This window comes from Miniopterus schreibersii (assembly GCF_964146895.1).
Source record: "Miniopterus schreibersii genome assembly, chromosome: 17".
In the NCBI taxonomy this organism is placed as follows: Eukaryota; Metazoa; Chordata; class Mammalia; order Chiroptera; family Miniopteridae; genus Miniopterus; species Miniopterus schreibersii.
The window spans coordinates 41,696,865-41,712,553 of NC_138117.1; the positions used below are offsets into that span (position 1 = coordinate 41,696,865).

Sequence of the window (15,689 nt, forward strand, 5' to 3'; positions counted from 1 at the left end):
GTCGTCGGACAGCCACCTCGAGATGGGGCAGGCCGGGGAGAAATGTAAGGCATAGGTCGCTGGGAGGGGAGGAGGGGAGGAAGGAAGAAGAAATCCATGCTTCATGCTCAGATGTGAGTGTCAGAGTAGGACTTGGGCTCTGTCTTACTGGGAAGGTGGGGAAGAAATGAAACGGAGAGGGAAGGAAGGAGAGAAAGGAGTGATGATGACAATACTACCACTACTGATAACAAATAATAAATAAACAAGGGAGAAAAGACGAGTTGGGCCAATGGAACGCGATGTGACAGATGACTTTTTCTGCTGCAGTCCCCTGCGCTCCCTAGATGGACCTCCGCCGGCGCATGAGCCTGTGCACGTCGGTGAAGCTGTGCAGCCCCGGGGACACGGAGCTGATGGGGGACGGGAAGAGGCTGTTTTTCAGTGTGCTCGGCGAGATCTCCTCGATCTTGTAGGAGATGGAGTGGAAGTACTGGGGGCCGAGCTGGGCGCTGAAGGAGTTCTGGTGTCCCGCCGGGCGGCCAGCGCGTCCCTGCGGCCGGTAGCAGGAGCAGGAGCACACGGACTGCAGGTCCCCGTCGGCCTTGCAGCGCGCCCGGCCCTGCAGCGGCTCGTCGGGGACGTGGATGACCATGCTGCTCCGGTTCCCGGCCAGGGACGCCCTCTCCTCCGCGTCCCGCCGCTCGTCCTCGCTGTTCATGGTCAAGAACCTGAGGACCACCAGGTTGAGGAAGGCCCCAATGACCGTCAGCCCCACCAGGATGTACATAAAGCTGAAGGCCACGTAGAGCGGCTTCTTCTGCAGGGCGCCCTTGGTCTGCAGGGCCACGTAGTCCCCGAACCCAATGGTAGTCAACGTGATGAAGCAGTAGTAGTAGGCGTGGAAGAAGCTCCACTCCTCGCACTGGGAGAAGGCGGCCGCGCCGATGCACAACGTCCCCATGCACGAGAAGAAGCCCACAGTCACCATGTTCTCCATGGACACCTCCGTGTTGCGCATCCCGCAGCACTTCTTGATGCGCTTCAGCAGGTAGCGCACGAAGGTGTTCATCCGCTCGCCCAGGCTCTGGAACATGACCAGCGTCAGCGGGATGCCCAGCACCGCGTAGAACATGCAGAAGGCCTTGCCCGCGTCGGTGCCGGGGGCGGCGTGCCCGTAACCTGGGGGGGCAAGAGCACAGGGAGAACCAGTGACTGGAGGTCCGGTGAGGTCTGAGGGGGAGGGGGCCTTGGGGGCATTTCAGTGGGGGAGGGCTTGGGGGCATTTCAGTGGGGGGAGGCTTGGGGGCATTCAGTGGGGAGGGACTTGGGGGCATTCAGTGGGGAGGGGCTTGGGGGCATTTCAGTAGGGGAGGGCTTGGGGGCATTCAGTGGGGAGGGACTTGGGGGCATTCAGTGGGGAGGGGCTTGGGGGCATTTCAGTGGGGGGAGGCTTGGGGGCATCTCAGTGGGGAGGGGCTTGGGGGCATCTCAGTGGGAGGGGCTTGAGGGCATTCAGTGGGGAGGGGCTTGAGGCGTGCCCATAACCTTGGGTGGAGGACAGAGACAACCAGAGCAGACATGTCATGGGGGGACTGTGGCAGTTCAGTGGGATGGAGTTTGGATCGTGCCCAGATCCTGAAGGGAGGTGAAGAGGAGAGCAGGGAGGAATCAGTGAGGAAGTGTCCTTGGAAGGCTGGGGTTGTGTGGAGGTAGTGATTTGCCGCATTTCAGTTGGGAGAGGAGGAGTTTGGGGGCCATTTCACTATTCTTCTTATAGCAACACAAAGTTTTCAAAAAGAAAAACAGTATACTTGCGAAGAAAACTGCAAAGGTATCAAGCACAAAGAAGAAAATTAAATATGCCCACCATGGACCAGCATTAACAGTGAATGGTCAAAGGCAGCTAGATGTTGTAAGCCAGGCTCTGTGCTGACTCTCGATCATCCACCGCCTCTTTCCAACCACATCATGAGCTGCGAAAAAGGCATAATGAGTCGAGCACTACTGCCAAAAGGAACCAAGTTACTTAACTAATTTCTCGAGACCTGGGATTTGAACCCATAGTTTTCAGCCACCAAGTACCAGGTTTACGTGTAGAGGGTTTGAATGAAGAGAGGTCAGAGCAGAGTGAAACCAAAACATCATAAGCACAGGATTTTTATCTGCTCTGTTCAGTGCTGTGCCCGCACAGCTAGAGAACACCTACCAGGTAAGATGTGTCTTTAGTACAGGAATAAGTAAATTTGTGCCACTGTGGAGTGTAGACTTGTCAGCAAAAAGATAGCACATAAACCTAAAGACCTCACATGGTTTAATGCTTTCTTCACACACCTTCACAGCACATCCCTTCATTGATTTCCTACAACCACTATGCAAAGTTGCTCCTGTATTTCCTCATATTCAAAATGAGGATGGAAAGGTAAGGTTACCTGCCATGGTGCTGGAAAGGTAAGGTTACCTGCCATGATCACCCAGGTGGTCAGCGATAATGTCGGAGCCAGAATGAGGTCTGCACAGTATGGTGGAAAGAAACTAAGGTCTGTCAGTTCTAGTTCAAGTTCTGGGACTAATACACCTGGATCACGGGCATTTTTGAAATGAGGATTCAGAGGATGGACATGGCCTTCCAATATTTCAAATCAAGAAAGGCTTCCCACGCTCTCATGGGTTCATGGTTACTTAATTAGCTTCATCGTCTTGGTCCCCAGAAGACCTCTTCCAACCCAGGTTTCTTTGTTACATGGATATATTATGGGATGGGATATGAATTCCCAGGATGGGTAGTTGTTTTATTTTATGTCCTCAATGCTTTTGAGACATGAGGAGGAAATCTTATAGGTACAGATGAAAGACAGAGCACCTAGCCCAGGGCCTGGTACACAGTAGGGACCTACCAGACCCCAAGACCTCCATTCCTCCCACTCTCTCCCACAAGAAGCCTATTCTGACTGTTCCAGCCCACACCTCTCCACCAGGACTTCATCACTTATGTTCAGTCTACCTGTTTATTCCTTGGCATGAATATGCATCACTTCCCACCTGCCCCAGAGGCCACACTCTCCCTAGAGAGATGGCATCATACGTTTCACCCCAGGAGGCCCACATCCTCTCTGGCCCTCAATCCCATCGAGCCAGCACTGAGCTCTGACCCCTCAGAAACACCAGAAGAAATGACATGATAGAGTTGGAGTGAGACCACACAGAATAGAATGGGGACATAGAAAGCTGAAAGGGAAAGGAAAGATATACCAATACCAAACTTAGGAACAGAAAGGAATAAAGATAAAAAACAAACAAACCTTCAGAGAGCTGTAGGACAATATCAAAAGGCATCGTAGAAGGAAAATAGAGAATAAGACAAAAAAGTAAAGAAATAGCCAAACTAACCAAATTTGGTAAAGGAAACAAATATACAGATTCAAGAAGCTGAGTGAACCCCAAGCAGAATAAACACAAAGAAAACCACACGTGAGAGTCAAACTGTTGAAAACCAAAGAAAGAAAATCTTGAAAGCAGCCAGAGAGAAACAATGCATCACATACAAGGAAACAACTATTTGAGGACCGCTTACTTCCAGTCATAACCAATGGAGGCCAGGAAACAGTGGAATAACATCTTTAAAGAGCTTTTTAAAAAGTCTGTTAACCCAGAATTATCTATCTAGAGAAAATATCCTTTAAGAATGAAGGCAAAATACATTTTCATATTAAAGGAAATTTGCTACCAGCTGATCTGTGCAGCACGACTACTAAAGGAAATTCTTCTGCCTGGAGGAAAAAGATACCAGATGGAGACTTAGGTCTTCAGGAAAGAACGAAACACATCTTGGTAAACAAGTGGGTTTATATTTATACACAATGCAGGGATGGAAATCCCACTACATCCCCATATAGCTCACCTGTGCAGCTGATACAAAAGCCAGGTGGATGCTGAAGAACAGTAGACTGTTGGAAACTCAAAAAGGTAGTAATATTAGCTAACAGGTTCTAATGTGATATGTTTACTGGAGGAAAACAATACAGCATTTTGGGGGTCAGAAACTGCACCCCAGGTGCCAGGGCCCTCCCCACAAAACCCCACTGCTGTCAGTGAAAATGACTAGAAGCCATTTTCTTCACGTGGTAGGGAGAGCAGTACACTTGTATAGCCTGTCTCAGAGCTACATCAACTCTCCCGCAATCTGCCACACTCCAGAATGAAAGCCCTTGGTCATGTGATACCTCACAGTACATCTCACTGGTCCATTACAGTGAGGACATTCCTTAGCAAGACACGTTCACAAGGCAGTGTGCAAGAGGACACCACCAAAGTTAAGGGTCTTCCACGTGAATAAATTTCCTGGTGGTCTGGCCACAGGACTATTCCCACTCCAGTGAGAGACAAGTTGCAGACCTTGCAACAGCTTCCAGGAAAAAGCAGGCCATGCAGGATATCTTCAGTTTTCCCATCCAGACACTCCCTTTTCCACCTGCTCTCTACCTAGGAAGCTAGCCTATACAAGCCACAGCAAGTGGTCCTCGGTCCTCTGGTTTCCCATTCAGCTCATCCAATGGACAGCCAGCCCCAGGAGGAGGCCAGAGGAAGGGAGAATAGCTGAGGGTCTCGGTAACGAGCTGTACCTTCCAGCGGGTTCACAGCACAGAGCCAGTCTCTACAAGTTCCGGGAACTATCTCCCAGGCATCCTACCAGCTCTGCATTGTTGCTGGTCCCAGGGCACTGCACCCGCCCTTCTTGCTTTCCTTCACCCTGCCCACACGTTCCAGAAGGCTTTATAAAGAGCCCATTAAGTAACTGCTTAAACTGAGGGAGCTGCTTCCTGCAAAGACCCTGACTGATAAACCGCATGTATTCTCAGCTCATAGTATCTGCTGGTGCAATACTGTGCACCCTCGTGCAGAGAGGTCTACACGTGCCAAGTCCGCATATACTACATTCATCAAGTAGCTGCGTGGAACCCCGAGACACAGCACCCATGGGTCCCTCGTACAGGACACGTGGCATTCAGTGGAACTTCGTGGACAAAACATGTGTCAGGTAGAGTAACTGGACCCGTGCATGGGACACAGAGGCACAAGACACACACACAGCTTCCTTCTGCTGCCTCTAGCCAGACCCAGAGCTCCAAGGAGGGCAAAGCCCTCTCCTGACTCACCTCGGCGGACACCAGAGCCTGGCCCAGAGGAAGCACTTGGAAGTTAGAGGGATGCATTGCAGCGCAAATGATGTCTATCTTCCTGGGCCTGCCTGGAAGCTCGACCCCTCCCCTAGCCCACCACCCACCCTGGTGCGGCTGGGACAGCTTCGCCCAAGACGCTGCAGTATCCAGCCTGGTGCTCATGGCCCCCTTAATATATGCATTGGGTCTCTGATCTGTCCTGGGAGAGGCTGTGTGGAGAAGAGACCTGCATCTCTCAGCTGGCTAACAAAATAAAACAAAATTAATAGATTGCACCCTCCGGGAGGGGAGAGAGACAGAGAAGGGTAATGCGACTGGTCATTTCTGTAGGGTCTGGGGCTCCCTGAAGAGCCAACTGTGGTTGCAAGACACCTTGTGCTCCTCGCTAGCTCCTGATAGATTCCCAGAAGGGTGACAAGGCCATACTATGAGAAGTTTCCCAGGCTCAGTGCTTCATTAAAGACGCCACGAGTGCCCAGTGGGCTCTCCCCACTGTGAAAAGGGAATAAAGCCACTGGGCCACGTGACCAGCCTTGCTCCTGACACTCCATTGCTCAAGAACTGTCTGGGGCCCTTCCTGCTCTCTGGGAATCCAGGCCCATCAACAGCTGGCTGTGAATTTTCCAGACTTCCCCAGCACTTCAGTTTGCAGAGCTTCCCCACTGCAAGTGCCCCTCCCTGAAACCTGCCCTGATCCCTCCTCCAGCAGCAATCCACCCAGCTTTGAATCCCCACCAGGGATGCTGAACATTCGTGGACTAGCTAGCCCCCGGCATCGGGCCAGCCGGGATTGAGCCCTGACTCTGCCCCATAGGGACTGTGTGTGGTCACCCCTCTCCCCAGGCTCCCCATTTTCTTCAGCCAATTTCACTGCAATCCCATCTCCCAGGGAGGCTCAGGCGCTCCCTGAGCAGAAGCAGCCATCAAGGTCAGGTGCCAGGGGTGGGTGGGCATGACTGGCTCCATCAGCCCACAGCTGCCCAGGGAGGGGGGCGGACTGCCAGCCCAGGGCAGGAGACGGCCACAGGCGTTTAGGCATTGGGAAATTTGCTGCCGGAAGAGAATGAAATATTTATAAGGTACATACAAGGATGTTGTGCTGGTAGGAGTTCAGTAGGCACAAATCCCATTAAAGAATGACTCAGGGTGGCTTTGGGAAGGGAGGTGCAGGAGAAAGCTGCCCTCAGCCCCCAGGCTTCCTGGCTGGTTCCCCACTTGAGCCTGCGGTATGCACCGAGCTCATCCACCCCAGCAGGGCCCTGCTCACGTCCCCAGAGGAGCTACACACTCAAATGCAGTTTACAAAGCTTTTCTGCATTCATCCTTTCATGTGAAAGCGACACCCGGTGTTGCGGCTGCCCCGGGGCAAATTCGCCCTTCTCACAATATAACAGACCCCTGAATCCAGTGGGTACCAGCACAGGGGCTTGGGTTTTGGTGCAGGTCTCTGCTCACTCCTCAGGGGGGATGATGCTTCTTGTGGGCTCTGACTGGGTCACCAGCCAAGCCCTGAACCAATGAGCTTTTTGTGCTTTTCTGCCAGAACTGAAGGGACCCAGAGTATGATGTCCGGAGCCACTGAAGTCATTTCCGTACCATGAGGATGTGCCCACCCAGAGGACATGTCCTGAGATGTGGACGATGCTCCACTCCCGTGTCTGAGCCCAGCCCTGAGTCAGCCCCACTCGCAGACATTCCAGTCCGCCTCCCAGTAAATCTTCTGGCTTCAGCCAGTATTTTGATTGCAATTGATTAACACTCAACATGTCCTACGCCCAGCGTGACTACAAATAATGAATAACAGTTTTGTATTGGCAACAAAGCACTTTGCAATTCCAACACCCCTGCACCTCCCAAGGTCTCTCACGGAAGCCACCAAACCTGTCAGAGGGGAGCTGGGGGAGCTGGGCAGGTGAGGAAAGCAGGTCTGCAGGAAGACCGTAGCCAGCCAGAGAGCAAGTCCTCTGGAGGAGCAGCTGTTCCCAGTCCAGCAACCGGGACTGCAGGCCAGGGTGACCCAATGTCCTGATTTTAAAAGAGAAGCTGGAAATATGGAGTTTTTAAAATGTGGGATCTAACTGGTGTCTAATTAAACATTTTTAAATGTGGCACAGGCCAAACAAAGCAAGACAAAACAGCCCATCTGTTTGTCTAGAGCAGAGGCCTCCTGAAATGGAGAAAAGGGAGAAGCGAGAACAGGTGACAGGAGGAAAGGGAAGCTGGGGGGCGCAGCAGAGTGGGGGTCAGTAGGCCCGCCCCATGGCCCCTCTCCCCTCCCCCCTCACCCACTCCCCTCCATCACCGTGAGCCACAGTTGGTTCTGTTTCACAGGTGCACAGATAAAAGCAACAAGAGGTGCCACCTCCATCGAACGCCTCCCTGAGCAGCTGAGGCCGGCCTGCCCCACGCAGCACTGAAGAGATCCATGCTCAGGTGGGCAGAGTCATTCTGGGCAGACTGAGACCCCTTCCCACAATCCCCGTGGGGAACTCCACCCCACTGGATGTGTGAGCCCATCTCCCAGATGAGAACGCTGAGGCTCTGTGCCCAGGACCCATGGACTGCAAGCCCTCGGACTGCAAGCCCTTGGCCCCTCTCGTGGCCACCGGAGGCCCTGGGGACCTGCTGTGGAAGAGGTTCCACACTCTGTTCTCTGGAGGAAAACCTGGCAGGTTCAGAGTTTTGTTTAACGAAAGGGCAATTCCCTCCTAGGCTAGTTTATTATCAATCCCCCATAGCTTTCCCTTCTGGTTTCCTTTCATTTTGTCTTAAGGGGAAAAGAGGACCTAAAAATATATATCTTAAAAATATGGGAAAGCTTGCAAGGCACACGTTGCTCACAACAGCTCATGGTAGGCCTTTTCCTGTTCTGTCCCCTGGAGGCTTTGGGTGAGGACCCCTGCAGGAGAACCCAGTGAGCCCCTCCTGGAGGGCTGGGGAGGCCAGGATGAGGGGCACCAGGTGAGGATACCAGGTGAGGAACCAGCCACAAGAGCCTCCCCACTCCGCAGACTAGCCTGGCACCCGCTCCCCATGGCTACTCGAGATAGGCATTCTTCTCTGGTTGGTCTGTGGTTATCGCTCAGGGGACCCTCCAGAAATCCCAGCACCTCCCCAATGTGGACTCATAGAAACCCTGGTCCACAGCCCAGCTGGGGCTGCATCTCCTGGGCCCCATCTCCTTCGTGTTAGAGGATCAAGTAGGATCAGGAGTTATCATCCCCATTTTATGGATGAGAAAACTGAGCCTGGGAGCCATGTGAGCTTCCTCTCAGTTCCCCACAATGACCCTGCAAGGCGGGCACCAGGAAAGCCCTCAGCAGAGGGTGTAGACACATCAAGGGGGGGCTCCGAGGGGTGGGAATGACACCGCCACTGCCGATGGCACAGCCATCCCAGGGTCAGTGAGGAAGTGGGAGGTAGGGTTTCACTGTTTGCTCAGCAACATTCTCTACTCCTAGCTCAGACCCAAGCAACAAAGAAAATGTTCTTTTAAAATTTTTAGCAATTCTACTTCTTGGTACACAAAAGAATTGAAAATAGGTGTTCAAATGCTTGTACCTCCAAGTTCCTAGCAGCACTATTCACAGCAGCCAAGAGGGGAAAGGAAACAACCTAGCATCCTTCCATGGGTAACAAAATGCTATGTTAAATATGTCTTTACTGATTTCAGAGAGAGGCAGGGAGAGGGGGAGAGAGGGATAGAAACATCAGTGAGGAGAGAAAGTCATTGATCGGCTGCCTCCTGCACACCTCCCACCGGGGATGGAGCCTGCAAGGCGGGCCTGTGCCCTGACCAGAATCAAACCGTGATCTCCTGGATCCTAGGTCAATGCTCAACCGCTGAGCCACGCCGGCTGGGTGGAAAAGCCATTATTTTTAAAGCTGAACTCTTCCCATTTTGTATGAGGGGAAATGGAGCCTAGAAGGATGAGGGCAGTGGGGGAGACATCAAGGCCCTGGGGCTTTGGGGGATCCTGGAAGGAAGGGGCCAGCTGCCTGACCTCACTCCACACTCCAGGGGGCCCTGAAGGGCTGAGGCTACTCTGTAGAGTCCCCAGACTCTGCCCTACCCTGCCAGTTTATCTCGTGGAGCACGTAGCATTGACTCTAACCCTCCACCTGAGGACATACCCCACTCCAGGACCACTCCCCCATGGGGCACCCATGGCTCACTGGTCTCTCTGCACCAACCGCCCCATTCTGGTCTCTGGACACAGGTGACAGTCATCAGCCATGGGCCACCTCCACCAAGGGGAAGACTGCTGGGGTACAGATTTGAGAGTGTAGCTGAAATTGCAGGAGAGTGTAGGGGAAATTGCCTGGACCAGGGGCAGAGAGGCTCAGGCCTCCCAGGTGAGCCCTTTTGAGCAGCGGTTGGAGGGTGGTGGCCCAGGTGTTACCTCCATCCGTGGCTGGTCATGCAGCCCCATCTCACAGGGCTGCTGGAGCTCGAACGAGGCACCCACCAGGGTTGGCTCTCCCTGAGTTAGACAGCCATCAGGAGCAGGGGCAGCAAGGCACGGTGAGGCACAACCACGCCCCAGCCCCCAGTCCCCAGCCCTCAAATATCTGAGGCTTGGAACCGCAAAAGCATGGAGCCATGCCATTGGAAGTCCTCCACCCACCAGATAAACTTGCTTGTGCAGAGGTTCATATAGGTGGCCAATAAAGAGTTCAATGGGCTGAAAGGACGGTTCAAGCCGACAGCCCCAGGTGTTTTCAGGCCCACTCACGGTGGAGCCGGGACCGAGGGAGTCAGCGACCGAAGATGCAAGGGCGCCCTCTGGCGGCGCTCGGACGACGGCGGAAACACGGCGCCTGCTGTGCCGCCCGCGGCCCTTTCCCCTGGGACCGTGTCCAGAGCCATCCAAGAGCCACTCGTCCTTCTCACAGATGACATCCCACGTGGAGAGTTTTCCCCCAGAAGTGACCATCCATCAGCGGTAGCACTGGCCAAATATAACAATAATACTAATATGACGATGATAACCATTTACTGAGGGCACGCACTGTGCCAGGAACGGAGCTGAAATGTTTTATGTTCCTTAAGTCACTTACTCTCAAGGGAGCGGGGAGGGGTGTTATCTCCATTGCAGGGATGACAAATGGGGCAAACTGCTGTCTTCCTAAGCTCAGAGTGAGACTCACCTGGGTTCAGGGTCTGTCCCGCTGTGTGTGTGTGTGTCCCCGCCCCCCCCCCCACTGCAGGCAGGCTTCATGGGGGACCCCGATGGAGGCCTGGGTTTCCTCTGGTCCCCGCCATCCCTTCCAAAAAATTCTCCTCTCTTCCATTCTACTCTCCTTCCCTCCCACCCTCAGTGCATAGCCCCCCCAAAAAAATAATTACAAGGAAATGTGGGGAAATACATCTAAATTTAAAAATAAAGTTCAGGGGGAAAATGATGTAAAACTCAGCTGACTTCTGAGAAGTCTGTGGCAGAACGAGGAACTGTTCAGTCTGGCTTCATAGCTAGTAACACCCACTCATTAATAACTGATCCTTTTTGCACAAGTGAAACCAAGTTGAAAATATTAAACTCGTGCCGTATTTGTTTGCTGTGGAGAATCCCTCGGGACTAATTCACGTGCTCTCGAGAGGGAGGGAGAAGGGATTCACACCAGGGGGCCGATGGGCGCACCGAGCCCGTCGCTGGCCCCGAGTGGTCGCGCCCGGTGGCAGCACGGCCCCCGCGGCGCTCCTGCCCGGTCTGTCCGCTCCACAGCCCTGTTCGGGCCTCTCCTGCCCACTCAGGGCCCAGCTCAAACGCCGCCCTCGCCGGGAAGGCTGTGCTCTCCTTGCTCTAAATTCCCAGGGCCCTCTGGGCACACGGATCTAAACGACATGGAGTCAGGAGGCTGAGGCCGCTGGACGGCCTCTGTGAAGTGAGTCTGATTCAGGCCCGTGGGTCAGCAGGGCTGGGGAGCAAAGGCAGCGGAGCCATTAGGGCTGAAGGCGAGAAACGCAGAGGCGTGTGCCTCAGACACCTGGCTCCGTGGCTGTGGCTTCGGAAGCGCTGCTTCCCGACCTGGCGCACGCGGCTGGGGTCGGCCGGGGCCGCGTGCCAGGGCAGGTCAGTCATGGGGCCCGGGACTCTGCATTCTAATGAACTCCCCACCCTCCTGCCACACAGGAAGGACTCTAAAGAGAAGTGGGGGCATGCAGGGCTGGCCCTGGGGCAGCCAACAGGCCCGTCTGAAGCACGCGTCGGCGCTCAGAAATGAGCTCACTTCCTGTGCACCTAGTGTCAGCGCTGCTGGAGTCTGGTGGCAGCAGACACTTCCAGGGCCTCCGCGCTGAAAGACGCTCATTTTGTTAAGAAGCCGTGGAAACAGTTCTAGCAGAGACTGTTGCTGGCCACTCACCGACGGGACCTCTTCCTGCTCCTGGGCACACAGCTGGCCCACATGGTCCCCAAAGAGATGTGGCCGTGGGACTCCATGCCAGCTGGCAGGGATCCAGGCCTGGCCCATAAAAACTGGCCTCATGAAAGCTCTCTCTCTCTCTCCCCCCCTCCCCCTTCCCTGTCTGCTCCCCCAGCCCCTCTCTCCGCCTAAAGGTGGACAGGACTCAGGATGCAGGGAGGAGGGCCCCTGCTGTTATGTCAGAGGCCTGGGTCCCTGAGTGCCTGCGCAGAACAGAGCCCGGCCGTACACAGGGACTGTGGCTGCACCGGCTCCCAGGAAGCACTTAGCGGAGATTACAATTTCCCAGCAGAGGCTAAACACAGAGCACATAGGTACAGACTGACCCCAGGACCATGGCCGTCGTGTCCGACGAGATCACAAGTAGAACCTGGACTCCGGTGCAGACACGGACAGCCCACCGGGCCCTGCTGTACGCCGTTCCCATGGCTGCTGGGTGTGGTCAGGACAGGGACATGTCACAGACGGGAAAACTGGGTCTTGGGAACATGACTGGCCATGTGATCTTGGGGCTGTCCCATTTGCAGTGGGGTGAGGCCCAGGACGTGCTGTGACTACACAGGGCAGCCTGCTATACAATGCTGGTGCGCCTTGTGCATACACACACATATACATAGAGATACATCTGCACACACAGACACAAATGTATACATGCACAAGAACACATACATGTGCACACAAACACAAGTATACACACAGGTAATATGCACACAGACACAAGCGTGCGCACACACACACATCCCTCTGTGGCCAAGACACTATTGAAAAGTAATAAAAAAGCAGCAAGATACAATTGAAGAATATTAGAAGCCCCCTTCACTCTTCGCCTAAACACTGATAGTGAACACACATCAAACGTGAATGCTCACAGCACTGTGGAACAGTGCTTGGGACATAGCCTCTGTCCTCCGGTCCTTGTTGGCAAATGGAGCGTAAGAGTACCAGCCTCCTGGACTGCTGACGACTGAATGACTTCAGCCAAGTCACTTGCCCAAGGACACACACTAATATGTGGGCAATCTTGGATTGCCACTGAGCCACGCTGGGTGACCTCCTTCTGAAAAGGCTGCAGCCAGCCCCTGGGGGAACACAGACACACACTCACCAGACCCCTCCCTCCCTCACAGCAGCCTAGAGTCTCGAGTCTCGGGCAAGAGCAAAGCTGGCTTTAAGGCGCCCAGCTCAGCCCGGCTCCTGTTCCTCCGCATGACTCGCACCTGGTCTGTCCTGCAGACTAAACCACGCTGCACCTGAGGGCAGCTGATTCGATGACAGACACCAACCACCAGGTATGGGCCTCCCTAGTAGCAGGGGCCTCTCCCCAGACCCTTCCGTCATTTTTTTATTTCTGTTTCCAACCCCCTCCCCTTTGGCAACCATCAGCCTGTTTTCTGTATCTATATGGGTCTTTTTCTGTTTGATTTGTTTATTTCTTTTTCATTTTATTGCCATGTATAAGTGAAATCATACCGTATTTGTCTCTCTGTCTGACTTATTTCACTTAGCATACACCCTCTAGGTCCACGTATGCTGTCACATGTGGTAAGATTTCATTCTTTTCTATGGCTGCATAATATTCCATTGTACATACGGACCACAGCTGCTGCTTTTTTTTTTTTAATGTATCTTTAGTGATTTCAGAGAGAGGAAGGCAGAGGGAGAGAGAGAGAGAAACATCAATGATGAGAGAGTCATTGATTGGCTGCCCCTACTGGGGATCGAGCCCACAACCTGGGCATGGGCCCTGACCAGGAATCGAACCACGATCTCCTGGATCCTAGGTCGATGCTCAACCACTGAGCCACAAAGGCCAGGCCGGACCACAGCTTCTTTATCCACTCATCTATGGGTGGGCACTTGGCTGCTTCCACATCTTGGCTATTGCAACACTGTTATGAACATAGGGGTGCATATATTTTTTCAAGTTAGTATTTTCATTTTCTTTGGATAAATACCTGGAAGTGGAATCACTGGGTCAAAAGGCAGTTCTATTTTTAATTTTTTGAGGAACTTCCACACTGTTTCCATAGCGGCTGCACCAGTTCACAATCTCACCAACAAGGGCTCCTTTTTCTCTACATCCTTGCCAACACTTATTATTTGTTAATTCATTGATGACAGCCATCCTGACAGGTTCGAGGTGACACACTATGGTTTTGATCTGCATTTCTCTGATGATAGTGATGTTGAGCATCTTTGCATATCTATTGGCCATTTGTATGTTCTCTTTGGAAAAGTACCTATTCAAGTCCTCTACCCACTTTTAAACTGGATTGATTGGGGGTTTGGGGCGTTAAGTTGTTTGAGTTCCTTCTATATTCCGGATATTAACCCCTTATTGGAGGTATCACTTGCATATATCTTCTCCTACTCAGCAGGTTGTCTTTTTGTTTGGCTGACAATTTCCTTCACTGTGCTAACACTGTTTAGTTTGATGTAGCCGTATTTGTTTATTTTTCATTTATCTCCCTTCCCCAAGGAGACACTTTCAAAAAGATATTGCTAAAAGTGATGGCAAAGAGTTTACTGCCTACATTTTCCTCTAGGAGCTTTATGGTTTGGTTTCAGGTCTTATATTTAAGTCCTTAATCCATTTTGAGTTTACTTTTGTATATAGTGCAAGAAAGTGATCCAATTTCATGTTTTGCATGTAACTGTCCAGTCTTGCCAACACCACTCATTGAAGAGACTGTCGTTACCTCGCTGTATATCCTGGCCTCCTCTGCCATAATTTGACCATGTAAGTGATTTATTTCTGGGCTCCCTATTCTATTGATTTATGTATCTGTTTTTATGTCTGTACCACACTGTTTCGATTACTGTACCTTTATAGTGAAGTCTGCTAACAGGGGTGTGATACCTCCCATTTTGTTCTTTCTCAAAATTTCTTTGACTATTCGGGGTCTTTTATGGTTCCATATAAGTTTTAGGATTAGTTGTAATTCTGAGGAGAATGCCATGGGTATTGTACTAAAGACTGCACTGATCTGTAGAATGCTTTAGGTAGTAAGGACGAACTGTTACTCCTTCCAGTCCACGAGCAGAGTGTGTCCTTCCACATATTTGTCTTCAGTTTCTTACTTCAGTGCCTTACAGTTTTCAGAGTACAGCTCTTTCACTTCGTTAGCTGGATTTATTCCGAGGTATTTTAAGCTCTTTGATGTGACTGTAAATGGGGCTGTTCTTTCCCTCTCTCCTAGTAGCTCAGTATTGCTGTACAGAACAGCATTATTGGTGTACAGACTTCTGTACACTGATTCTGTAACTTGCAACTTTCCCGAATGCATTTATTAGCTGTAACAGTGTTCTGGTGGAGGCTTTAGAGTTTTGTGTCACCTGCAAACAGTGCGAATTAGTGTCCTTCCTTTCCAGTTTTTCTCGCCTTGGTGCTGTGGCTAGACTTGCAATGCTGTGTCAAATAGAGGCGGTTGTAATGCCCTTGTCTTGTTCCTGATCTTGGATGAACAGGTTTGCAGCACTGATATTAGTTGTGGGCCTGTCCCATATGCCCCTGATTCTGTTGAGATATGTTTCTTCTATACCCACTTGATGAGGTGTTTATCACAAAAGATGTTGAATTTTTCAAATGTTTTGTCTGTATGTATTTAGGTGACAATATGGTTTCATCCTTTACTTTGTTAATATGATGTATCACGCTGATTAATTAACAGATGTTAAATCATCCTGCATCCCTGGGATGAATCCCACTTGGTCATGATGTAAAATCCTTTTAATTTATTGTTGAGTCCAGTTTGCTAATGTCTTGCTGATAATTTTTGCATCTGTGTTCATTGAGGATATTGGCCCAGAATTTTCTTTTTTTGTAAGGTCTCTGTGTGGTTTAGTAACAGGATAATGCTGGCTTCATAGAATGAGTTTGGAAACATTCCTTCATCTTGAATATATGAAATAGCTGAAGAAGGATAGGTATTAACTCTTCTTTGAATGTCTGGTAGAATTTGCCCATGAAGCCTCGGGTCCTAGACTTTTATTTGTTGGGAGCTTTTATACTACACTTAATGTGACATGTGGGGCCATTACTCCTTTATTCATATTTTGTCTGGATGCTCTATCCATTGATGTGAGTGGGCTACTAAACTCCCT

At 51.6% G+C, this 15,689-nt stretch overlaps 1 protein-coding gene across 1 annotated transcript in view; it reads right to left on the minus strand.

Moving 5' to 3' along the window:
• Window positions 1-322: 322 nt before the first annotated feature.
• Window positions 323-15,689, minus strand: part of KCNK9 (potassium two pore domain channel subfamily K member 9) — a gene marked incomplete at both ends in the record, with an annotated part of 59,471 nt that continues 44,104 nt past the window's right edge. The window contains one exon of the mRNA XM_081116761.1: window positions 323-1,161. Coding sequence (XP_080972887.1) covers window positions 323-1,161 — 839 coding nt within the window. The remainder of the gene's footprint in view (window positions 1,162-15,689) is intronic.